At 41.2% G+C, this 25,864-nt stretch overlaps 1 protein-coding gene across 12 annotated transcripts in view; it reads right to left on the reverse strand.

The window, feature by feature from the left end:
• The window catches only part of ptprfa (protein tyrosine phosphatase receptor type Fa), a 376,185-nt gene that overhangs the window by 217,055 nt on the left and 133,266 nt on the right, over positions 1-25,864 (reverse strand). For all 12 annotated transcript variants that reach the window (XM_085382136.1, XM_085382135.1, XM_085382137.1 and 9 more), the window contains 2 exons: positions 25,473-25,618; positions 13,344-13,485 (listed from right to left, as the gene is read on the reverse strand). In XM_085382136.1, coding sequence (XP_085238262.1) covers positions 13,344-13,485; positions 25,473-25,618 — 288 coding nt within the window. The remainder of the gene's footprint in view (positions 1-13,343; positions 13,486-25,472; positions 25,619-25,864) is intronic.

Consider the following 25,864-nt stretch of genomic DNA (forward strand, 5'->3'; position numbering starts at 1 on the left):
TGGTTGGTGATGTCATCCTGGGTTCAATGTACCATGAGGTCAAATTTGTCCTTGAGCAAAAATATTTAACCCAATCCAACCTACCCTGCACAGTACAGAGAAGTCCCAAAATAAGCACCAAAACATCCCATGCAGGCACCAACTAATCAGCTAAGGCTTTGTTTGATGGTTAACGGCATTTTCAGTTGACCTGGAAGCAGCTGAAAGTAAAAGCCCATCAACATTACGGCACAACACCATGAAAGTGGCAGTACATGAATAAGAAGCCTACTCCCGGACTTTACCATTGTTGTATGTCATTAAATGCCATATAATGAGCTGCTAAAAGCTACTTGAGTGCAGTTTCCTGCTTTAGCCTTGGTATATGAAGATGATAGACTACTGCCAATAAATTACTTGAAATAATTAGAGATGTGTTTAGTTACTCAGAGTAATGACCTTCATGGTTAAATCCAAGCACGAGCCATTGGAAGCATGCAGTATAAATGAAGACAGATTCAGAGAGACAGATGTGAGAACACAAACTAAATCCAGCTGAGGATAATTAGACCAAATCCAAACGCAGCTGAACAAACTCCAACAGAAAGAGAACAGCAGCACTGACGGAGGCATGATGATCCAGCGATTACAGTTTTTCCACAATAGATAAGAAACATTTCTTGACACCCTCAACAAATCGACGCACTGCCAAAGTCCCGTCCAAGGTCCTCACAAATCCCTGTTGGCTAATTATGCTCCTGCCTCTCCTCGTCCTCTGTGAGACTCAACCCGGGTTCATCCAAACAATGGATTCATTTGTTCGTTCTACAGAATCCAGACCAAACAGCCTCTGCATAGAAATACAAACATTTCTGCAGAAAGAGAGAGAGACCTATAATATAGTATGATTGCATCGTGTGTCACAGCACAGTACAGGCTGAATGTTGTGCTGTATTGTGTATTGACACATATTTTAATCCTAGATATTCTCTGTGTACTTTCTCTGTGTTCACTTGTGCGCTGGAGAATTGGCCGATGCTGTTAATTGATTAAAGTTTGATATGTTCTTCTACCTCAATAACTGTCTTCTGACAGTTCATCAGAGTATTGTAGCTGAAAATGCAGCATCTAGTCTTCAAACCACCGATTACATATGAGAGAGTTTTGGCTTCTTCTCTACTTAACTTGTAGCACGGTGGTAAAAATGCAGAGAAATGATGCAGAAGTGTAAAAACTGCAGTTCCTCTAATGGAAAGTTAAGATTGAGTCTAAAATGAAGAAGGTTAAAATGTTCAACTTTAAAGCATAAATAGACATGTGCAAAATCAGCCTTGGTCTCAGTCGGGACGCCACTTTAGCTCAGCGGGTGAGCAACCACGGGCCACATGGCCCGAGTGAAGCAGGACGGGTTTGTCTTCCCCTCTCTCTCTCCCTAGTGTCCTGTCCATCTTCTCTGCTGTACTATCATACGAAGGCAAAAATGCAAAACAAAAATCTTTAAAAAAAGTTGTGTGGATGCTTTGATTTACTGCTGTGGTCACAGAAATCTGTATCCATTCACCGTCTTCTAGGCTTCACCTTTGACATTATTACTGAACTGGATGTTTCAACCATAGTGATGGTAAATCTGGCAGAGCCCGCTCTGTAGTCAGGATGGACACAGCCATGGAACATCACGCCACCAGACTGGTTAAGTTCATCTTTTATATACAGTTTATGTTCAGCGCCTGCTTCATTTTTCGTGTCTGGGAGAACTTGAGCATCTCTGCTCCTCGTTATGACCTGGATGTCCTCAAACTTCATTTTAAGTGAACAACCCTGTGCTATATTTCATGAAGTCTAAATTGCATTGTTTGGCTGTCTTGCAATGACATGTGGCAATTTCTCCTGATTATGCTGCTCCCAGAGAATCTGCTGAGATTGGGTCGCACTCTCTGCTCCTCCTTTCATTCCATGGAGAAAAACATGGTTTAGTCACTAAAATTTCAGCTGAATTAGGTAAATTAGGTTTTACATCCTACCTGTTGAAATTACACTTCATTTTATCATTAGCAACAATCCATATTCCACAGTTTGCCTGGGTCTGGGACATGGGCGAAGCAGTCCATGTGGAGTTTCCCAGACCTCGTCCTCGGCCACTGAGTCTAGGTCTTCTGAGGGGACACGGAGGCCAGCTGAGAGACAAAATCTCTACTGATCCTTGGTGAAGAGGATTTCCTCGCAGCAGGACATGTCAGAGCAGCTTCCACCTAGAAGCATCCGAGTGAGATGTCTGAAATGCTCTCTCTATGGTTTCCTGACACGTTGGTGGAGAGCTCTGTCATTTGACAGGGGGAGGAATAGAGCCACGACTCCTTATTATTAGCAACCAGTGTGACCGAATTTTGTTTTCATTGTAACCAGTGACATCTGCGCTCAACTTGTGCCATCTCTGGTTAGCATTACGCATCATGGTGCAAAAATGTGCTTCAGTGGGAAAGTGTTTAGAATTTTGGAAAAAGAATGAGATTTGCAAATTGCGTGTGTGGAACCTGTTTAAGGTTTTGCCAAGGGAGTGATTGGGTAAATGAATGTCTCCAGGCCACTGAGCATTTGGTTCAGAGAATACGAATTAGAGTTTCAGCATTTCAGAAAATCTCTAAAAGTTCTGCACATGGCCATTTATAGCGAGGCACATAAATATAAATTCTGCCAGAGCACAAAGAGAACTCTAGCACTGTTATATCTACACAAGCCACCTTTACTGTCAAAGTGCCCTTAGGCAGGGCATCTCAGAGGGGAAAAAGACTTCACAGAGATTGGTTATTACAGACGGAGAGCGAGCAGCAGAAGACAGGAAAACAGTAAGACAGGAAATCTAGCACTTTAAAAGACACTGATGTTGATTCAGTGCCTATCAGTGCAACCAGCAGTTCCACTCGGGGCCATAACAAGTGCAGGAAGCCTGTTTGGAGTGATGTGCATTTGCTCCTCCTGAGTGTCACAATCAAGCAAAAGAGAAAAGTATATGATGTTTTGTGCGGGAAGGAATACAACTCCCACGCGTGAGAAGCACCTCTTCCTCTCCGTCTGCATTGGCTTCAGCTCCTGCTGTCTTCACCGTCTCCCTCCCTTCATCCCCTTAAGCTCTCTGTCGGTTCGCTTCATGACTAATGCTGCACTCTCATTACCCAGAGTCCTGCTGTCGACTCGCCCGCGTCTTCATCCTCTCCCTCTCTCATTGCTAGCGTTCTCAGTTATTGTGTGGATGCTTTAAGCATCCACACTATTGAGTTCCTCTTGGGACTTCCGTACACTTTTTGGCACTTAACTACTTCCACAATTTTCAGTCGATTTTCACCGTTCAAATTTTAAACTATTCTGCTATTTCTGCTAATGTGTGCTATGTCTTTTGGTATTTTTCACTATTATACTTTTTAAAATATTAAGCTTAATTTGTCCCATTGAAATGAATGGGAAACTTCTGCAATTCTGCTAAAATTTGCTTGTTTTCGAAACTTAACTACTTCCTCATATTTTCACGTAGAACAAGCATTCAAACTTTAAAATGTTCTCAAATTATTGGGCTATTCAGGTATAAATCAGCTTTTTCAAATCTTTTACCGTTTTACTTTTATGCCTCTTAAAGTTTTCAGTTGCAAAATTGTGATTTTTCACAAAATACATGCGTTGTTATGGTTGCTATGCACTTGGCTTCCAGTGTGCCACTGAAGGTTTTGCAGTCTTCTCTTCATGTCCAAACAACTTCTTGCTACTTGCTCAATTTTCACTCAACTTCCACAAATTATACATCAAAACGTAGGTATTTTTGCTGGCTTTCCGAAAATGTCACTATCATTGTTGTGGGATTTATAGAATTTTGGCAAATCTCCTCAGACCAACACAAAGTCGCAAAACTCTCCATAGAAAGTCAATGGAGAGCTTGTTCAAAATCACCGCTTGATTTCTGTAATGAGAGGCATATTCCAATCGTCATATCTCCTTAACGAAGCAAAGTTAAGACATAAGGCTTGTCCCAGTATATCTTCAGACACTCCTGACGCTCACAATTCAAGAATTTTTTTCTCACCTATTGCCGTTCTGAAATGAGTTAGACTTGTTTGAGAGTAGGAAATTTGTCCTTCGCTCAGATTTCTTCAGATTTCAAACTCTGGAAATGAACCACTTTTTTCTCTCGTCATATCTTTTTAATGGATTTCCACAGAGACCTGAAAATTTCCATGATTGTTCACCAAAGCCTGCTGTCTCTTACGGTGAAAGAATGATATCGATACTCCAAATAGATTTAGAGTTAGAAAGCGTTGTTTGAGGGCAAGTCAAGGCAGTTTTTGCTTTGCTCTACTCAGTTATGGTGCATTAGAAGTCAAATATCTTTAATAATTCATATTTTAATGATAAATTGTCAACACTTTAAGATTCCCCCATCTCTTCTGAACAAAACGGTGTAAGAATGACCGTTCTAGCCCTTACGGTTAGGAAATTATGGTCATTTGTTTGAGGGGAGTCGTCATTACGAGAAATAGACTGCAAAAATCCTGTGTCTCTTTGTGCTGCGTGCACCTGTTTTGGCGGGAAAAAGTGCACAGGCTCTCTGATTGGTGGATTCAAATTGAGCAGCTCCCAAGCTGCTTGACTGAGCATGAAACTTGCTTCTCTCTCCCTGTGTGTGTGTGTGTGTGTGTGTGTGTGTGTGTGTGTGTGTGTGTGTGTGTGTGTGTGTGTGTGTGTGTGTGTGTGTGTGTGTGACAGAGAGAGAGAGAAAGCCTTTTTATGGGATGATCTCATTGTAAGATTCAAATTCAATATATTTAGACTGGTTGACTGAATTGGATCTTGTGTGTGTGTGAGAGAGAGAGAGAGAGAGAGAGAGAGAGAGAGAGAGAGAGAGAGAGAGACCCTCTTTAGGGCAGCATCTCATTGTTGGAAAAAATATAATATATTCAGACTGGTTGACTGGCATAGACCCTCTGTGTGTGTCTCTCTCTCTGTGCATTTGTGTATACATATTTGATTTTGTGTGTATCTGTTGGCTGTTCCTTCTTGTTTTTTAAATTTATTTTTATTTCTTTATTTTTTTTTCACAGGTGAATAACAATTAGTTTTGAGGGAACTTAACCATGTTCCGTTTTTTTTTTCAGCTTGTCATCTTACATTTTCCAGTATTTTCACTTAAGTTATTACTATTCTGTTCAATCATAGTATTTGTTCTAAATCATTGTTATTATGCTATATTGTAGTATTTCTGCTAAATCATACTATTTCTACTATATTATATTTTTCTTTCTAAATATAGCATTTCTGCTATATAATTGTATTTCTGCTATGTTATAATATTTGTGCTAAACCAGAGTATTTGTGCTGAAACATGGTATTTCTGCCAAATTATAGTATTTCTGTCAAATTATAGTATTTGTGCTGAAACATAGTATTGATTTAAAATTACAATATTCATAGTTCAACACAGTGTCTCTGGTAAATCACAGTATTTCTGCTCTGTTGTACTATTTTTCTAAATCATAGTGTTTCTGTAATGCTTAAGTATTTTTGGCTAAATACATTCTTTCTGTTATCTTATATTATTTCTCCTAAATTCTTGTATTTTTGAGAAGTTATCATGTTTCTGGTAAGTTACAATATTTCTGCTAAGTTCTGGTATGCTATTGTATTTCTGCCAAGTATTATGTTTCCTCTAAGATATTGCAGTTCTGCTAAGTTATTCCATTTTAGCAAAGTTCCTTTGCTTCTGCAAAGTTTTTACAATTTCTGCAACTTTTCAGCCTTTTCAGCTAGTTTTTGCATACAGCTTCAGCTTTAAAGCATCCACACTGCATTTTCGCAGGAAATGCTAATTTTTCTAGTTGCTTTTGCTGTTTTGTATTTCCATTCTTTCTTCAGCTGTCACTCTCTCAGAGACTGACACTCACACACAGACTGAGATGCTGAGAGCAGCATCACTTTTTTTTTTTCCAGAAAAGACAAACCCACTGATGAAAACAAAAAAATGGAGCCTGGAATGAAAGTAGGTCTCATTATGATGTATTCTTCCGCTTTGAGAGGACAGAGTCATGAGCAGTTGTGAAATATTGAGATGGATATGCAGCCTTCTGAAGCACATTGATACCATTAACTCAGATTTATGTAGCCCACTAAAAGCTCTTAAATTTGACTACTGGCAGAAAGTATTGTTCAGTCAAACAGCTGAACAATGTCGCTCTTAGATTCTCTTAGAGACCGCCGTCAATGGAACAGACGTGTTCAGGAGACTTAATTAAAACAAAGACAAACTGAATTGTTTTAAGGAAAAGATCGGGATTGGAATTAAACCCTGTGTTTGTATTTGGTCCTTTTGATGTGATCCAGACTTCAAGCACAAAAACCTATTTTTTTAAAAGTTTTGATGCAAGTTAAGATTATTAGAATTAGAGATTGAAACTTTGAAATGTAAACTGACATCATAATCACAGGCTGAACAAATGGTGTCTCTTGGAAATAGCTGTGAAGTATTTGGTATTCTTGGAAAGTCATTTAAGAAAACAAAAATGAACAAAGCTGTCAACATCTCTGCGGACGTGACAGCGATGCGACGAGCTTTCTGTTATTTTCACAGCCTGACTTTATGAGGATATGATCTGATTGTACACGTTGACACTTGAGCCCATACAATATGGAAAATGAGAGGAAATCATAGGGTGCATAAATAAATGGTTTCCCCGAGTGGGTTTGTAGTGCCCAATTAATTTGAATCAGTGTTGATGTGGCATTGGTTTTTTCATTTTGCATATATTTTGCATTTTAAATACAGTACTCAGCAAAGCACAATTATGTCAATAAAACAAAAAAAGTCATAATTGTGTGTGTAGTCATAATTAAACCTGTTAGAAATGATCATAGACAGAAGTAGCCCAAAGCAAAGCTACAACTACATAAGCAAACACAGTGACACAATCATTGCACATTCAAAATCATAGATACAGCCAGTTGCAGTACACAAGTTAGCACAGGGTCAACATTGCAATGAAATGCATTTGACAGCAGCAGACAGTGTAGTACAGTGGTTTCATTGAACTACCAAATAAACAGCTCTTTCAGACACGTGAAGCACTTTTGCTACAATTTTGTTTGTATTTAATAAAATAAAAATGCAGGTATAAGCGTGCAAGCGTATAAGCGTTTTCAACTGCAAGTGAAAATAGTTTTCTTTCCAAATAAATCTGTTGCTGAACTAACTCAGCCCTCAACATGTTTGCACTCTCGTTACCTCGGCCAGGTCGGCGGCTCCGAACCGCGGTAAGTAAACTCTGGCGAAAACGTCGGGTCCGTGTGGGGCTCGTAGCCACGAACGAGCTTTACTGTCTGGGTCAGCTTTAATAGCGAGAGACAGAGAGAGGCGCTGAAAGGCTGCTCCAGCAGAACTTTATTGTTTCGGAGGAAAACAGGAACACAGCGTACAGTCGAGTCTTAACAGCTTACTTACAGCTGGGCTCGTCAGTGGTTATTATTATATTTACATGCTTCCAGCTCCCGTTTCTGCTCGGTGACAGCTCGTACTTTTCCACTTTCCTTTTTCTCCCTCCCTCACGCTCACACAGCGGGAGGGGCGGTCCCACACGTTCTCCCTGCTGCACGGACTACACCACCCATGAGGCCACAGTCTTAAAGGGCCATGCCTGTAACACTCTGCCGTCGTATTAAATCATTTTTCGTATAATAATTTTTAAAAAATATTTCTTCGCATCAATATGCGGGCCGCAAGTAGAAGTGACGTGGGCCGCAAATGGCCCACGGGCCACGAGTTTGAGACCCCTAATCTAAACAATAATGCACTTTTGTCAAAACCACTTAGTTACACAAGGTGTCTTTTAAATCAAGATCAGGCTCTTCCTGCTTTGTTGAGGTGGAATATGTTCACTCTGGGTTTGTGTGAGGATACTGGCTCTGCAGATGCTCACTAAGAGGCAGAGTTGGCAATACAGTCATTCTGTACTTAAGTAGAAGTACAAATACTACTGTTGAAAAATACTCGAGTAAAAAGTTGAAGTACTGTTTCAACCTCTTTACTCAAGTAAAAGTAGAAAGTACCAGCTCTGAAATGTACTGAAGCTAAGAGAGTAAAAGGAGCTCTTTGGAGGAACCGTGTGCTGTACTAACACAAGGATACAATAATATTAGTAGAACACAAACTTTACTCTAACTTTTTTCTAATTATAAGAATAAGAAGGAAAAATAAAACATACATTTCTATTTTCTGTTGTCTACGTTGTACAGCTTGACTTTGCCTCTAAACAAGAATATTTGTCCAGTCGAGGGTTAAAGTGGGGTTCAGCAGGTGGGGGGGACCCTAAAATTGGTCGTAGTGGAAAAGAATCACAACTCACAATAATTTCTATTGAGAGCTCCAGTAGATTTTCTCAGTGTGCCAGCAGTGATCAGCTGACCTGCTGCTCTCTGTGGATGTACACCTGAATTCAACCAGATGTGAGCAGATGTTTCATTTCCATGGTTCAGTAAACACATTAGACACTTTAAAGTTGGTATGAAGGGAAAATTCAGTCAAAAATCATATGAATCCCTCCTACTCTTGATGTAAGCTGACTGACCATGAAACCACGGCCACTGTGCACCAGTCACAGACTGGTCTTTACTTTTTCCGTCACAGTGCAGCAAACTAACCTGTTTATCCTGCACTAAACTGCAGAGGAGTTTAATGCAGGCCTTAAATAACACAATTAGTCTGCCTCCGTTTGATTTGCACACACTGTGACATGCACAGAACCAATATCTGATTTTAAAACATGAGGACTTACATGCAAGCTCTGCATTTCCAGTTCATCAAACACCACTGAGCAGTCTTTACCTTCTTCCTCTCTTCTTCCTCTCCTGTCTTTCTTATCTTTCTCCATCTCAGAGTGAAGTTAGCTCTCTTTCTTTTCTCTCGCTGTGAACTACAGCAGCTGGACCTTTAGCTAGCAACACACAGTTTGTGTGTTTGCTGATGTTTGTTGAGCTGACATTTGAAATGAGCTGCCACTTTACGTGGGCTCCTCTGCAGTAGGGCTAACTAGATCCTGAAATAACGCAACTTACTCTGCACACCTGCAGTCGTTCTGGTGTTTGTTTGTTTTTATAAATCCCTGCTGTGTTGATTTTCATATTTACCATCACCCTGACAAGTTTTGGCTCCACAACTAATTTTTGTTTGCGAATACAGAATAAGGAATTTGGCCAGCATGCCTGTTTTTTCCTGATCATAATAATAATTCAATATTGACACACCACATTTTACAACACAATAAACACAGAGACTGTAAATAGAAAACAATTACTTTATAGTGATAAATAAGTAAAACCACAAACCTACATAACAACAGGAAGCATTTGAGAAAGCAAACAAAAACATTTTTTTTGCTGACACTGCGCAGTACATTTAGATTTTCCAACCAGCCACTGTTAGTCTAACAATCAGCAATGTGTGTGTGGATCCACGTGATGTAAGACACACCACAGCATCTAAATGAATAAACAGCTGTTACTGTATCCTCCTGAGACCCAGCCTGTTCATGTATGTCCTCTGTAGTGGACACACAAACCCCCAAAAAGTCAGACTGAAAGATTTTTCCCCTTTCGTAGAGGATAAGTTAATAATGACCAGATACGCAAACTAGTAAAAGCTGGTCAACCTTCCTGCTTGTTATTTTATTTCTGGGAAACGGAGACTTTCACACCTACAGTAGTTCAGCTACGGTATAAGTCTCATGTCCTGGGTCACTTCCTTTACGAGGTCTTAGGAAGCCTGCACTTCCAGGCCGTGGTCACTGAGATTCAAACTCATTCGAGATTTGTAGTAGACACACCTGTGGTGTCAAGATGAAAATTCTACATCACCTTGTTCATAAGTTATCACATACGCAAGATCTTCAGAAAACTTGACCTCTGACCTTGTATCAATTTCAGGATCTGAAGTACCTGCCTTCCCGAGTTGTCACATTCACAAAATTTTCAGAAAACCTGATCTCTGACTTTGACCTTGAGGCCGAGCTCACTGAAATCCGACCCCGTCCTAGATTTTAAGTTGAAGAACCCATAAAATGAATTTGAAATTCCCGCGTCACGTTGATCTAGCCTGACAGTGGGACGACAACACCCCACCGGCTGAGTGGGTAAAAAGGCACCTACTCAGCAATTGTGATTACCAAGATTATTATTTCTGAAATGAGGTTTAAAGAAAGCAGACGTCTAAATGAAGTCATGCAAAAATGATGTATGATGGAAGCCAATGCAAAAAACTCACAGATGACAACTGCTCAACCTTATTGGTCGAAAGTTCAGAAAACAATATTACTAAAAATACAAATCATTTGATTAAATTTCTGAGAAGGTGAGCAGTAACCAATCCCAAAGTCCCACACTTTAATGCAAATGGATGTAATGTGCCGACCATGGCAACAAATGCCCTTTACAGGTTAACTGAGTGACAAACCGCCACACTGAAAGTAAAGCAACAAAAATCATCCAAAAATAATAATTCTCCCCCGACGAGAACAGTCAGCAGCAGTAACGTGTTTACCTAAAAAAACACCATTTACTAAATGAGCAGGAGACAGCGTTACAGTGTTTGTCATGTCAGATACGATCTTCATGGCCTGACTGCGACTGAAGAAATTATATTACAGTTATCATCTTTGCCACTGTGTAGCTAACTCGTAGTTTATTACTATGCATGTGACAATTCTGCAAAATATATCGTCCGGTTCAACGGCTCCATCATGCCTGTAAAATGTGAGAAGATGGAAGCACAACACAGAATAATCAATACATGTTTCTGTTATGATACATTTCAGATTTAGCAGCTTCACGCGTGTTTCTTCTCTGCGATTGGGGTCATTTACATGTAGCATTTCTTTAGAAAATAGTCACATTTTTCAACATCTTCTGGCATCTCCACTCTGATGATATGGTTTGACATGCGTGTACATGATTTGAAAATAAAACCTATTAAACATCAGTCTGCTAACAGTGATTATCAGCCTTGCCCATCGCTCTTCTTTAACAAGACCCTGAGTGGTTTTAGAGAGAAAAGTCCTGTTTGTTTGCTGCAACAGGCTCCAGAGCCTCAGGCTGTGTTTACTGCTGACAATATCTACATAGCAGAATAAGTATAAAGGGTTCCTGAGTGATTTGGAAAAGGCTGCCAGAGAGACAGCCCTTTTTTCTGCGTGGTTGTTTGTCTATCAATTAGAGTGTCAATTAAATAAATGTGTTTGGGCTCCATCTTGCCGCTGGCAAAGAACAGAGCTGTCTAGAGACACACCTACAGGAGGTTCCCAGCCAAAATCACTTTTAACACATTCCCGCTCAATAAACACGATCACACAGAGATACTGGGCCTTGTTTGGGACTTACAAATCCAACAGCCAAACCACAGACTGACATTTTGTTCCATGAAATAGGGAGCTTAGCTGAAAATCTGCTGTTGCACAGCCACTGGAGCAACGGTGGGTTTAGCTGCAATGCAACTAAAGACAAAACAAACATTTCAAATGACTGATTGAACTCAGAATAAGACACAAACAGAAAAATAGATAAGTAACAGACAGTGCTGCAGCAGACTCCCATGTGAACTACTACTAATGTGAAATGCCAACAAAATCAAAGCAAAATTAGTAACCAGTGAGTCCTCGATGCCACTATATTAGAGACAATTAAAGGAAATGTGAAACACTGCAATTTGTCATTGAGTTTGGAGAACACCTCCATATGACGGTCAGTGGAAACTCTGAGACTCTTTCCAAATGTAAATTCCACCACTTGTTATAAATGCCAAACACAAAATAAAGATGAACAAACACATTAACCCTTTAAGACCTACCACAGAACCAAGTCCACCAGAGCTTATATTATATTTTTACATGCTGTGGAGCCATTTTTGGGAGCATTTCAAGTTGCTATACATCAATACAACCATTATAGCCCAGATTTTAATAATATGTCTGCATTAAGTGCATAGTAATTACATAAATTGCAAAAAAAGTGCAATAAACTACAAAAAAATCGTTTTTGTTTTTTTAACATATATTTCTAGTTAGAGAAATTTAAGAGGTTTATCCCTCAAAACTGTAAATACAAAAAAGTTGCACAAAATAGTTTCCACAGGAAATTTATTTTAAGTGTCTTCATAGTTTTATTTTTGAACTACACCAATTTTTATACACACTGCAGGAAAAACGAAAATAAATATTATAATGCAAATTTGCAAAAAAGCAGCATATGGATCAAAATAAACTATTTCCAGCAGTGCAATATGAGTCCTCAGCATCCCAGACACGACACAGAAAGTCATAAAGTCAAAGATAACTTTTAAAAACACCAGTATAAGCTCATGAGGCCCTGATGGTAAAAAAAAAACTACATTTCCACGAAAATGACGTCACGTCCGGTTTCAGGCAGGTAATGGCGGACATGCGATAGTTCACGCTGATGGACGTAGGAAGTGTTATGAACAGCTGATCGGATCGGCAAAGCGTGTTTCTGGAATATTGTGTTTTTGTTGCTGCAAGTGCTTTTTATGCAGTTTTTACAAAGCTGTATGTGGAAGGAAACTGTGACCGAGGACAAGCTGATGGCATAAGATGTAAGTACAACTCCTCCGGTTTCATATGCAAAAAAAATTATTAGCTTACGTGGTTGCAGTGATACTGGGATTTAAAAGTAGTTGCGCAAAACAGAGCGTGCCCGCTCCGACCGGCTTTAAAGGGTTAATGCTACCAAACCAGAACCTTATCATCTAACGTCTCTGCTGTTTCCGTGACAGCAGAAACTGCTCCTGTTTGTGGACCGTCAGAAACAGTTACCTCCAGAGGAAGAGCTTTCAAGGCCATCGGAACTATGTTGGGGTGTCTAAATTTCTACGTTGGACGCAGAATGTCACGAAGAAAGGAAAACCAGAAACAAACAGACCACAGGCCCTTTAGCTTCTTGTAGCACAGTGTTGACTCTGGTCTTTACTGAGTTTGTTCAGTGGAAGAAAATCTAATACCCCCCATATGATCTTTTCCACATTGTGTGGGAGAAAGTCAAGACTCACATCCCTAACATGCAACCGCTGCTGGACCAGCCACTGTTGCAGCGTACCAGCGTTCATTGTTACAGATGCCATTAACCTGCAGTCATTTACAGCTTTATTGTCTTTGCTGTAACACCGTTCAGCACTAAAGACCAACTACATGGTTAAAACTGAACACAGAGGAAGTGAAGCGGAGAGATCGCCGTGTTGACTGTATGCACAAAGACAAGCTGTGATGTCAGAGCCACACAGGGTCACGGCTGTCAGAGTGGTAGTGCGATGTGGACAGACAGTCAGGTCTTACCTTCTAAGACAGTGAGCTTGGCGCTGGTGTTGATCTCTCCCACGCTGTTGGTGGCGGTGCATTCATAGATGGCCTCATCGCGGTGGGTCCTCAGCGGCTGGATACGCAGCACTGAGCCTGAGCCGTCGTCAAACTCAATCACCTGAATCGGACAAAGAGCGGGTGTGACACAACGCCTGTTAACTTAAAGCTTTTAGGAATGCAAGACAGCTTTGGAAGTATCCTAGTATCGCTAGTCTGAAATAACTGTTCAATCCTTACATATGCAGAGAATTATGAGTTTGGTGCACTACAATCAACAGTCTTTATCAGAAATAACTTAAACTGACAAAACAGTTTAAGCTATCCAGATGATTCGTTACATTATCAGTCTGTCAGGATGCTTTTAAGACGTGTGCAACATATGTAAGAGTGCTAGTTGATTATAAGGAGAAGTTTCTCCTTTAATGCCAAACATTTACACAACTGCAGGAACCACTTCTGCAAAAGCCGTCATTTTAACTCACAACACTAACACCACTGTGCTCGGAGGAAGGTGGGCTGCATTCATGTCTATGACCTTTGGAGGAACAAAAACACCTCTGCACCACTCCATCCATTACAATGCTGGTATATAATAATCAACCTCCAAATACTGCATGTGACATTCAAACGGGTCACATCCCATTGTGTGATTATTACTACTCAGTTTGTTCAGTGTTTCAAGCTGAATTTTCCTTTTTCATCATTTATAATGTTTCCATACTTTGAAACATTCCCCCTGTTTTGTCCAAACAGGTTTCTGTTGTTGTTTCCCTGCAGAAGACAACTTTATTTAAAAAAACAAAACAAAACGACGAACCGACTTAAATGGCAGCTTTGGAAAATACATATTCAAACAGATTTTATTTTTATCATTTTCTTTTTTTAATAGAAGAAAAAGAAAAACATCACATCTTCATGTAAACACTTTTGAATAGTCATCATGTTTAGGCTCATTCACGCCAAAATTATTTAGGCTAAATCTTTAAAACAGTGCCATTGCACACACTTTTCAATCACACAGATGCAGGATTCATTATTTGCAGTACAGTGGGGCAAAAAAGTATTTAGTCAGCCACCGATTGTGCAAGTTCCCCCACCTAAAATGATGACAGAGGTCAGTAATTTGCACCAGAGGTACACTTCAACTGTGAGAGACAGAATGTGAAAAAAAAATCCATGAATCCACATGGTAGGATTTGTAAAGAATTTATTCGTAAATCAGGGTGGAAAATAAGTATTTGGTCACCTCAAACAAGGAAAATCTCTGGCTCTCACAGACCTGTAACGTCTTCTGTAAGAAGCTTTTCTGTCCTCCACTCGTTACCTGTATGAATGGCACCTGTTTGAACTCATCATCTGTGTTTGTTGTTCAATAATGACTCAGGGTTCGTGAATATCATCGAGCATCATTTACTTCGAAACAAAGCAACCATTACACGTTAGTCATTCCATTCCAGGGGGCGGGTCCCCTCCTCTTGCTTCCCGTCTCACTGCGTGCATGCGCAGCATACTAATACGGAACAGGTATATTAAAGCAGCATTAATGAACAACATTGGTCAGATGTTCTACATCCCCTCTCTTTACCTTATGGCTGTATAAACTGCTAACAACACCTTTAGCAATAACACGTTAATAACATGTCCATATCATAACATTCTAGCCTAAACATTAACAAATTACTTCACACCTTGAACTGTGTCATTGGTAAGGACACGGAGAGCATTTAACTTTGCTGACATCACATCACTTGTACTGTCCACTTTTTTTTTTTTTTTTTTTTTGTGTTACTGTCCATCTCTTACGCCTTAGTGTTCATACTTGGGGTTTGGTTTGCAGATCCTCCCAGATCGTGTGATGTAAGCATCACGTGCCGGGCGACAGGGGGACTGGACTGGGGCTTGTGTGAAGTGTTGCGTGTGGCTATGTGTTTGTTCGTCGGTTTGTGTCACGGGTTCTTGAATGTGCTGTGGGGAGTCAGTGGTAGGTGGTTGGGCTGCGGTGTAATCATCACGGGAATCTCTATGTGGTGGTGGCGGTTCAGAGACTGGGAGGATATGTCTGCGGTTTCGCCTGTACTCTCCAGCTCCTGACTGGACGATGTACGATCTGGGCTCTTCGCGGGCTTCCTTGATGGTTCCTAAGGAGTCATGTCCTTGACGCGTTTGCATCCGCACAACCTCACCTGGCATGAGGGGGCGGAGGGGTCTGCTGGACTTGTCATAGTATCTCTTTTGTGCCTGGCGCTTGTGAAGTAGGTTTGTTTTAACTGTTCTGTTGCTTTATTACTGGTGTGACTTCTGGGTCTATTTTCATGGAATAGATAACCGGAAGTTTACCAAGTTTATCTTCGAAGAGGTCTGAATACTCTGAGAAGATCTGTTCTGAAAAGGTGCTTTCCACTTCCTTAGTCACATGGTGGACTTCTTTGTTTAGTGTGATTAATTGTAAGTGAAGTGAGTCTGGTAAGCCAAGTAGGGGTTGTACGTCTCGTTTCACTATGAAGAACTGCAGAGGGTAGTCCTTGCCTGCAGAGTGGCATGAGAGTGTTGCTGTGCCAGCTGTTTGAATTTCCTCTCCCCCATATGCCACCAGTTTAGTGTTTCGTGATGGCATGAGTTTTTCATCATGTCTCAGTTGTTCAAAAAGGTTAGCTGGCATGACATTACATTTGGCACCAGTGTCCACTTTGAGCTCTAAGGGTTTTCCATTAATATGCACCGTGGTGAAAATGTCATTCTTGTATGGAAAGCAGGGATTTATAGTGTCTATGTCAATTCCATTCACATAGAACATTTCTTCATCGCTGCCGTGCGCCTGCATTTCAATGTGGTTTACGGGTCTCTTTTTGAATTGCCGTGTTTGTGATGACTTGCAGCATTTCTGGAAATGATTCCATTTTTGGCACTTATGGCATTGCTGGCCATATGCTGGGCATTTGTCCCTTTTTGCCTCGTGGCTGCCCCCGCAGTTGTTACAGTTTGTGATTGCGTGAGCGAGCCTATGTTCTGGATGCGTTGCACGCCGTTCATTGCCTGTCTTTGTCTTGACTTTGTGTGGATTCTTTTTCTTTATTGTGTGATGCAAAGTGTCGACCTTTGCCGCCATTTGCTTTGGAGCCGCTAGAGCTTTCGTATGTCGATCTGTCTGCTCGAATATCTGGCACATTTCAATTGCTTTACTCAAAGTTAAGTCGCTGTCGCGCAGCAATTGCTTTCTCATGCTGTCGCTGTTTATGCCACAAACGAGTCTATCTCTGATGAGCTCGTCTTTAAGCTGGCCAAATTTACAACTGCCTGCCTTATTTTTTAAGTCACTCACATAAGACTCAACTGTTTCATCTGGCCGTTGGTTTCTGGTGTTAAACTTGTGCCTTTCCATTGTTATGTTTGTTTGGGGATTACAGAGTTCACGAAATTTGCGCTTTAGGCATTCCGGGTCTTCTCTCGATTCTGCTTCGGTCACCAGTCGTCTGTGTTCTCCTTCCCCCGCGTGCACAGCGGGTGCATAAACGAATGCGCGCTCCCGCTCGATGGCTTCAGAGCCGGCTAGGTTTAGCAGGATGAACGCTCTGGTCCGAGGATCCTTATCAGAATGAGCAGCGGCTATAAATATGTCATATTCCTGCTCGAATATACGCCACTTCTCTGCGATGTTTCCACAAAACACCAATGGGTCTGGTCTACGGAATCCGTCCAACATGGTCGCTGACGTTTAATAGCCTCTTGCTACGATAGCCTAGCAACGCTAGCTGGTTACTTGCTTGCTTCGTCCGTAAAGTGCTGGGAAAACTTTAGTCTTACCACTCCGTCGGCAGTGCTGGAGTAGATGACCGAACCACAACTTCTGACACCATGTTTGTCGTTCAATAATGACTCAGGGTTCGTGAATATCATCGAGCATCATTTACTTCGAAACAAAGCAACCATTACACGTTAGTCATTCCATTCCAGGGGGCGGGTCCCCTCCTCTTGCTTCCCGTCTCACTGCGTGCATGCGCAGCATACTAATACGGAACAGGTATATTAAAGCAGCATTAATGAACAACATTGGTCAGATGTTCTACAATCTGTATAAAAGACACCTGTCCACAGCCTCAAACAGTCAGACTCCAAACTCCGCCATGGCCAAGACCAAAGAGCTTTCGAAGGACACCAGGAAAAGTATTGTAGACCTGCACCAGACTGGGAAGAGTGAATCTACAATAGGCAAGCAGCTTGGTGTGAAAAAATCAACTGTGGGAGCAATCATCAGAAAATGGAAGACATACAAGACCACTGATAATCTCCCTCGATCTGGGGCTCCACGCAAGATCTCATCCCGTGGGGTCAAAATGATCATGAGAACGGTGAGCAAAGATCCCAGAACCACACGGGGGGACCTGGTGAATGACCTGCAGGGAGCTGGGACCAAAGTAACAAAGGTCACCATCAGTAACACACTACAACGGCAGGGAATCAAATCCCGCAGTGCCAGACGTGTTCCGCTGCTGAAGCCAGTGCATGTCCAGGCCCGTCTGAAGTTTGCCAGAGAGCACATGGATGATACAGCAGAGGATTGGGAGAATGTCATGTGGTCAGATGAAACCAAAGTAGAACTTTTTGGTATAAACTCAACTCGTCGTGTTTGGAGGAAGAAGAATACTGAGTTGCATCCCAAGAACACCATACCTACTGTGAAGCATGGGGGTGGAAACATCATGCTATGGGGCTGTTTTTCTGCCAAGGGGACAGGACGACTGATCCGTGTTAAGGACAGAATGAATGGGGCCATGTATCGTGAGATTTTGAGCCAAAACCTCCTTCCATCAGTGAGAACTTTGAAGATGAAACGAGGCTGGGTCTTCCAACATGACAATGATCCAAAACACACCGCCCGGGCAACAAAGGAGTGGCTCCGTAAGAAGCATTTGAAAGTCCTGGAGTGGCCTAGCCAGTCTCCAGACCTCAACCCCATAGAAAATCTGTGGCGGGAGTTGAAAGTCCGTGTTGCTCGGCGACAGCCCCAAAACATCACTGCTCTCGAGAAGATCTGCATGGAGGAATGGGCCAAAATACCAGCTACTGTGTGTGCAAACCTGGTAAAGACCTATAGTAAACATTTGACCTCTGTTATTGCCAACAAAGGTTATGTTACAAAGTATTGAGTTGTATTTTTGTTATTGACCAAATACTTATTTTCCACCCTGATTTACCAATAAATTCTTTACAAATCCTACCATGTGGATTCATGGATTTTTTTTTTCACATTCTGTCTCTCACAGTTGAAGTGTACCTCTGGTGCAAATTACTGACCTCTGTCATCATTTTAGGTGGGGGAACTTGCACAATCGGTGGCTGACTAAATACTTTTTTGCCCCACTGTATCTTATCTGATTTATTATGAGAATGTCATGCATCAAAAATGAGGGCAAAAGGGAGGAGATGGCGTTTAATCGATTATAACACGAGGTCAGAAATATAAGTGCTGACATGAGTAGTGTCCACAGAAACCTCTGAATCTCAGCTAAAAGCTCATGTAAACCATGTCTACAAACACCAAAGCAAAGACACCAAACAGCTAAAAGAGCAGTTACGTCACCATGAATCTGTGGACAGGTAATATCCATATTTTGATTTATGATTTTCTGGAGTTAAAGGGGAACCAAAGCATATTTTCAAAGGTGTTATATGCTATAAAATACTTTTAAAAATTAGGTGAGGGAAATAAAAAATAAATGTTTCTATGTTTGAGTCACAGTAACTTTGACACAGTAACATGTGCAGTAATATTTACAGCTCTGATGACATCTCACCAGTGTTAGCTTTATTTTGACACCAAGACTGTTTACACAGAGTTTGTAATTGTAGAGAAATACATTTATTTTGCTCATTTCATTTTGGAGCAGGAAGCTCACCCTTCTTGTTATACCCTTTAGATGAATACAGAGTTTTTTAATTAAATACATATTCTTTAAATAATGTTCCCTTTTATAAAAAGTAGGATCATTAAAAAAAACTAAACATTTATTACAGCTCTGTCACGTAGAAAAAGATGGTCTTTTTTCTGTGGTCTGTTATATAACATTAGGGGTGTTTGTGGCAATTAACTTTTTGATCGACTAAGCGGGTCAAGTAAGAAACACTTAAATATTAAGTTAAATTTGAAAACTGTTTAAAAAAAATAGATCCCCATTCCAGATTCCAAAATGTCATGTGACAATCTGATCTTTGATCCTTTGAAGCTTTTCCTTAAGTAAGGGTGAGAAACAGCAATTTTTAGTTCGTTTCCTCGCAGCCTTCAAACGTTCACTACAGAAACATTCGGAAACCTCTCAGAGTCATCGGATACAAACGCCAACATGTATCCAAGATTATGGCAACCGAGACAAAACGATTACGCCGCCTCTCCTTCCACGCGTGGCCGGCCAATTTCTCCAAATGGCCTCTTATCCATCCAAGGGGCATTACAGGAGAGTAGGAATGAAAACAAGCATCTCCAGAACAAAATTCAACAAATTGAAAAAGAAAAAGTTCACCTGGAGAAGAAGTGCTTACAAATGGAAGCACAAAACAAACACCTGGAAGAAACACTACAGCGCCAGCCCGACATCAACATTATTAATGAGGGCTGGGGGATCAAGTTTGCTCAAGCCAGAGAGCAGATTGTATTCCTCATCAAAGAAAACAAGAAAAAGAGCGCTGAAGTTAAAGAAATGTCCGAGCAGCTTCAAGGCAGGAAAGCCACGATTGATAAGATAGAGTGGGATCTCCAATACATGGACCAACAGAATCAGCTGCTCCAAAGAAAGCTTGATGAAGCTGAAGACAAAAATAAAGAAGTCCTCCAACAGAAGGAAGAACAGGACACAAAGCAAAACGACCTGCAGCGCGAACTCCAAGGCATGCAGGAAAAGTACAGAATGGTGAAGGGAAGGTTGGACCAAACACTGCGCCAAAATAAAGACCTCCTTCAAGAGAAAGAGCAACAGCAAGAAAGAAGAAACCATCGATGAGTTGAGAAGCCTCATCCTGGACAAAAAGGCGCTCGTGGAAAAGTCCATGAAAAAGAAGAAAAGATTCTTCTGCTTGTTCCGGAAGAGGGACAATACCGCTTCTTCAACTGATGTAGCCTCGTCTTGCTCCACCTCTGTTCACCCCCCAACCAGTCCCGGCAGTTGACTGCCCCCTCCTGAGCCTGGTTCTGCCAGAGGCTTCTGCCCGTTTAAAGGCAGTTTTTCCTCCCCACTGTCGCCTAGTGCTTGCTCAGAGGGGATTGTTGGGGTTTTCTCTGCTCTACCTTCTTTCTTTACTTACTTGTTAACTTTTTGTTCTTACCTCATTTAACCTACTTTCTTTATTTACTTGCTTGTTTAACTCTTTTTTCAACTTATCTAACAAAATAAAACAGTTGAATTTATCCTTTGAGTATTGTTCCTCTAATCTTTACAGAGTTTTTCCAAAACACTTTCAAACATTCAGATCTGTCTTTCATTTTCTTCTTGAAACTTCATGAACGGTGAACTATAAACTCTGGAACATGGTTTGAAACACTGAAATTGTTTCAGCTGAAACTGGCAAAGTCATACGTGTGTGTGTGTCACAGGTGATATGGTGTCACTGGATGGGGACGTTCCCTCTGCGTCCCATTAGCATCGGCCAAACCGAGGTTTCAGTGTCACTACAGTCGATGGAGCGCGTCTAATTTTAGGGAAGATTTGGATGAACTGAAGTGGCAGCTGCCAGATTTCATTCTGATTGCTTTGTTTGCAAGCGGAGCACCAGATCAGCACTTTGCTCCAAGGCTCCTGATGGAAGCAGCACAAGAGTGAGAAATGAGGGAAATCCTTTAGACAATAAGGTGGAAATAAAAAAAAATGAAGAGTGCAGCAGCTCAAAGAGCAAAAGAAAGAATGCTTGGAATGAGCTGAAGGACAAATGTGCTAACAGACTTGACTGGATATCAGGTATGTAAGGGCTTTAGAAATGTTCGAGGGGCTGTGGTTAAGAGTCAGGGTCACGGCACTTCCTCCCCTCTGAAATGCGTGCGACCCAAGCAGTGGACTGGCAGAAATCAAATTCCTGCCCCAATGAAGGAAGTGTGGAGCTGCACTTTCTTCCTGCCTCAGTAGGAGGTCGATCCAGCGAGCACACAGGGAAGCCATCAGTTTAACTCTTAGCCCAAAGGAGAATCATTCCCATTGCTCCGCGTGGTATGAGCCAGTTATATATCCATTGTACAGACGTAGAATTATTTCAAACGAATAAGATCAGAGCTCCTGCGTACAGAAAGTGGGGTTTGACACACATGGAGGCTGCAGGAAAGACAACCTTAGAACAAGGAGCCGAGCAACGTCAAGCAGCAGCAGAGAAACAAACAAACAAACAAAACACTGTTGAGGCTCTTCTAAAACAGTGTTGGTTTGTCTGTTCTTGTTCCAAAAGGAGAGTTAGGTTATAAACTCACCCATCACTCAGTGAACCTTTCTGTCTATCACAGGAATACTGACGGATTTACTCACCTAACCTGAAAACCAGATTAGACGCTCCGTTCTCAGCTGTTACTGTTTTCATCACACTGCCATTTCTCTGTTAGCCATTCATATCTAACGCTGCACACTTACACGCTCTCATGTAAACGCTTTTGTTAGCTGAAACAAACTCAGATACTCTACAAACCTCGAAGGACATTTTCTGCATGTTGAAACCAAAACCGAGCCCTGGTTGAAATGTCAACGCCTGCATTCATGTACTGTTTACTTCAAGCTGCCTACAAACACTCGAAGATGTCCAGGAATCATTGTTTATCTTTAATAACTCATCAGTGTGGACACTGGGCTTAAGGACATGCTATGCCTCGCTGCTGCTATCACTGAACTAGATCTTTAACCTTTGTATGTGCTGCTGTTGCCTTTTTCAAGAGAATCATCGTCTGGTTGTGGAAATATAAGTGCTGTGACGTGTTCTGTAGTACAATAGCCGATAGCTCAGGACTCTCCCACCATGCACATATCTTGTGTCTTCCAAAGAGAGAACTTTACAGCTAACATATCCAGATACTAGGCTACTATAATTTTGAAGTGAAAGACACTCACCGGTCTGCATGCTCAATTTCTAAAACTATAATGAATACAATACAATTCAGGTAAGTTGTAAAATATAGATATATAACGTATCATGAATATATGTGCTGTGACTATGTGAAGAGCAAAGTCTGAACAAATCTGGAGCATCTAATGAAAAACAAAACATTAAACAGGTAGGTGAGCAAATATGACCCCTGTGTGAAAGGATATTTTCATGAGGATTAAAATAGTTGGGCTGTGGCTATTTATAGACCAAGATTAAAGCTTTTTAACTGCAGAAATCAAATAAAACAGAATAACAGACAACGTAAGTGAAAGTACCGAGGGAGTACTGGACTGTCTGTACTGGGAGGTGGTGCATCCACACCACACACAGGGTCGCCATCAGTTTAAATAATGCTGAGCAGACAGGTGGAAGATAATTCCTATTACTCACAACGACAGGAACCAAGTGTCTCCGTCTACGCAGGACTCATGTTGAGTCACTTCAGCTGAAGTCATTTGGGTTGGCTGGCAGCTAATGAGCCTTCCTGCTGCTGCAGAGTCCTGCAGGCAGGCTTGTACAGTCCTATTTATTAAGCTTTTGCTGTGTGTGTTAATGCAGCTGCATGAATAAAAGGTCGACTTTCTGCTCAGTGCTTCTGTTCGTTGTATAGAAGCCATTTTGCAGTAGATGAAAAAATATCCTTCAAAGTTCACTTCATTTAATTTTGTCACAAAGCACATCAATCACAAACGTACAAATCTGTGAATAAATAGAAAAACATAGCATTACCTCGTATGCAGCAGTCCTGTTTGACTGGCTTGACTTATAGGTTTGATCACACAAATAATCGGTCATATTATTAGTTCAGTGCTACAACTGTTGCTGGTAGTTCGTTTCCATCTTCATTCAAGTCAGGTCAAATGTTCAAAAGATCAAGGTTATAGCAGGGCTAGTGCTAATTCACCTCTGAGGACAGAAGGATACACTTTGCTTATTATTTGATGACAGTTTTCTTTCTTCACTTATGTTGTGAAAGAATCAGTCCCTGTTTTGCAGCAGGCTGTAAACATACTTTAACAAGGGAGTCGGTGCAGATTGATACGCTTTTGAAGCCAGCCTCAAGTGGCAATTTAGAAGAATTGTGGTTTTTGTTGCTACCACACAGCACACACTTTTCAGCTGCACGGGTTGGCTGCGTTGTCCTGCCATTGATGTAAATGTTGCTTTAACTGCACAACTAATTACTGCTGCAGACAGAGCACAGACAGCCCATAGGCAAAGGCCTTCCAGACCCCGTCTATCCTCAAACACACTGCAAAAAATGTTAAGGAATTTAAGCTCAACTCCACCCATTAAACCTAAAGGTCCTATCCTGACACTGAGCCTTTACTGGAAATGACTTGTAATCATGTACTTTAAAAAAAAGTGCATGATTACAAAACGTATTTAAAGGTCACACAGCCTAAAGTTACATTAAAAAAACTACAGAGAGACGTTTTAACTCTGCATATTTTATCTTCTGCCAGCGTTTTGTAGCTTGCACATGTATCTAAATTACGCTGATTCAAAATGTCACCATGCATGTATTTTTTAATTATTGTTTTTAGTACTAATGCTGATAGACGAGATAATCAGGGTTCTGTTCACTGAATTTTTCAGAATTATGCAAATAAAGAAAAGACATTTAATATCTAATCAAAAGGTATTTCAACTTGTCATTAAAATGTCGTGTTTGTTCACAGAGAGGTGAAAATACACTTTTTTGCCTTTTACGAATAAAAGAAACACAAATGATCCAGTTGAGATCAGCAGATATGAACTTTGTTGGTACGTCAGTGTTTTTTCTGGGCTCCTATGAGTCAGAGGTCGTCTCAAGGGCAAGAGAGCGCATTCAGAAAGTCTAAAAATGTGCAGAACTCATTCAGTAATAACTGTAATAAAAAGGAAGTGTATTGCCGTCCACAGGGACATTTATTTCCTGCATTTGACCCGGCCTAACGCCTGGCTTCCAAGTGTAATGCAGATATAAACAGTGCCCTGTTTCAGTCGGCTGGAGACGTTGGCGTAAACACGTAACCTCGACACATAAAAGCCATGCTTGAGCCATAGACTGTATATTAAAGATGGACACTGCCACTATAACGTCCACGTTTCACATACAGTCTGTGGTTTAAACTCGGGACCCTCTCACTAAGAAGCCACGATGCTTATTACTGAGCCCATGTGCGGTCTTCATTTGGCTTTAGATATCTCTAAGCTTTGAATAAAAACAGGCCCTCTGAATGTGACGGACATTTTCCCTCTTTTTTCAGATGTTTTAATGAGAAGATCTCCAGTCAAAAATGTAAAAAAGAAATCATTAGTTCCACAGTTTTTCTGTCTGGTTTCAGATCAGTTTCCAGCACACACAGCCTTCACAAAGTCTACAACCTCTTTCCTGCATTTCAAAGTGAGAAATAAAACTTTGGTATTTGAGCTTTAATTGTTTGCTGTTCTGCTGAACAAAATGAAATGCACTCAATTCAAATTTAATTTCACGATGTCAAATTTTAAAAGCTTCACTCATAACATAGACATGTGAGACATGTGAGAGATGCTTTTGAGCGAAATCACACACACTAAATAAACCTGATGTGCTGGCCATAGCAGGTTATTAGAGTTCTGCTCCACCATTGAAGCCACAGACATCAAAATCTGCACCTCCTCCTCTAATTCTGAGCCTCAAGTGTTTTCATTAGAATAACACAACTAACATAATTTGCATTAAGTGGTTTTCAAGCAGGCACTAAATGGAGAAAGCTGCTGTGTCTGATTTTTTGTGCATGGTAGTAATGAATAAATACACCACCAGTCTGCAGTTTGGCCTCTCCTGCTAAATGCACACACATCTTCTTGAGCGGCATGTTGCATATGTTCTATAAAATGACAGCGTGTGACCTGCTGCTCTGTATCACACAAATGCAGACAGGTAATGAGCAGTGAAGGTGTGAGACAAGGAGGTGTTGCACATTCAAACACTTCAGACAGGGAGCTTTGAGGCCAGCTCACGCGTCGTACCTCAAAGCGCTGGGAGCTGACTTTCTTTCCCTTTTTCATCCAGGTAATGCGAGGCTTGGGCTCACCGACCGCCTGGCATACGAACGACGCCACTCCTCCCGAAATCCCCGTTTGATCCTCGGGGGACTTGATGAAGCTGGGCGTGCCTAAGGGAAAGAAACGGAGATGAGGGCAGGAAGAGAGCAAAACCAGAGTCAGATGAAGAGCCCTGACAGAGAAACATCTCTGTACTTGCTTTAAGTCCTGCAATAACAACATGCTCTTTCAAAAGCTGTTTCATGCCTGTAGCCACACCCAGCCGTAAAAACAGCCCAGCACCATCCTTTCCCTGAAAATATGCAACATCCGTCAGTCTTATTAGTAGTGGCAGAGCGCAGGCAGATGTGAACGGA

This window comes from Rhamphochromis longiceps, linkage group LG15, assembly GCF_057381845.1.
Source record: "Rhamphochromis longiceps isolate RC_006_pf linkage group LG15, R_longiceps_female_GT1.1, whole genome shotgun sequence".
NCBI lineage: Eukaryota > Metazoa > Chordata > Actinopteri > Cichliformes > Cichlidae > Rhamphochromis > Rhamphochromis longiceps.